Here is a 1,074-nt window from a genome sequence, read left to right as displayed (position 1 = left end):
TGAAAATTTTAAAATCCACCAACACGTATTGATTATTTCATATGGGAAAACACCATTAATTGACAAGCTGATGATAGAAAAGCAAATTAACACCAAAAATGAAAGAAACAACACTAGTGTATAGAAACTTAATATGTTAGTGAATCGTAATTCAAACGCTAGTAGAACAGAGAGTGCCTTGATTTGAAGTTAGAGGAGGTGTTGGAAGAGTTGGTCCAAAAGGCAAAACCGCAACACAATTAACATTAAACCTGTAATGTCCAGAAACCCATGTTCCAACTTTCCACCTCAACTTCCCATTCATCTTTACATTCACAACAAATTTTCCCGCTGTTTGATCTCGTCCCACTTCATAGCCAAACGAAGGCGCCACAGGGAGCCCCGTCCCAACCAAAGATGCCGTTAACAAATTGCTATCTTGGTGGCCTTGATAGAAAGGTGGAAGAAGAGTATCAACCGTGATCTGTTGGCCTTTGTACGCCGCATAAATTTGTATCTGGTCGTAGTAAATGCCAACTTTTTGATTAGGGTTTTTGGATAATAATGTGAATTGCATGGAGGAATTGAGAAGGTGAGAGTCAGAGAGATTTAGCTGATAGATATCGGCCTCTTTGAGAGTGACTTGAGGTTTTGAAGGGTGAAGGATAAGCCAAAGAAGGAGAATAAGTGAAAGAATTGAAGTGAAGAATGATGAAAAGATACAGAAAAACTTCTTGTGTTGCTTTTTAATGGTGAAACCTTGCTTATTGGCACAGTGTTTAGGAGATTTTGAGAGGACTTGAGACATTTGCAGAGAGAGAGAGAGAGAGAGAGAGAGAGAATTGGAAGGTTTAGTTACAAATTGACTAAGGAAGATGAATGAGAGATGGGATTAATAAAGGAAATAGAAAGCAACAATTATTGTGTTCTTTCATGCTTTTGACTGGCAGCTGCTGTGAGATATTATTTGCTTCCAAACTTCTCCAATCAATCTTTATATCTAGGGTTCTTATTTCATGGCATTATTTTAAACTGCTTCTCCACCGTTGGATCAAATTTAGCTTTATAACACATTTCAATATATGAATTTATATT

General features: G+C 37.2%; 1 protein-coding gene across 1 annotated transcript; it reads right to left on the bottom strand.

Moving 5' to 3' along the window:
• On the bottom strand, positions 1–861 carry LOC116146806 (NDR1/HIN1-like protein 26). The gene has a single exon (XM_031432255.1). It carries the CDS (start codon positions 785–787, stop codon positions 152–154), a length of 636 nt encoding a protein of 211 aa, XP_031288115.1. The 5' UTR covers positions 788–861; the 3' UTR covers positions 1–151.
• Between the last annotated feature and the right edge of the window lie 213 nt (positions 862–1,074).

The sequence above is a fragment of the Pistacia vera genome, unplaced genomic scaffold (genome assembly GCF_008641045.1).
Source record: "Pistacia vera cultivar Batoury unplaced genomic scaffold, PisVer_v2 Contig483, whole genome shotgun sequence".
Lineage (NCBI taxonomy): Eukaryota > Viridiplantae > Streptophyta > Magnoliopsida > Sapindales > Anacardiaceae > Pistacia > Pistacia vera.
The sequence above is the reverse complement of the archived record's forward strand: the minus strand, read 5'-3'. Positions and strand labels throughout refer to the sequence as shown.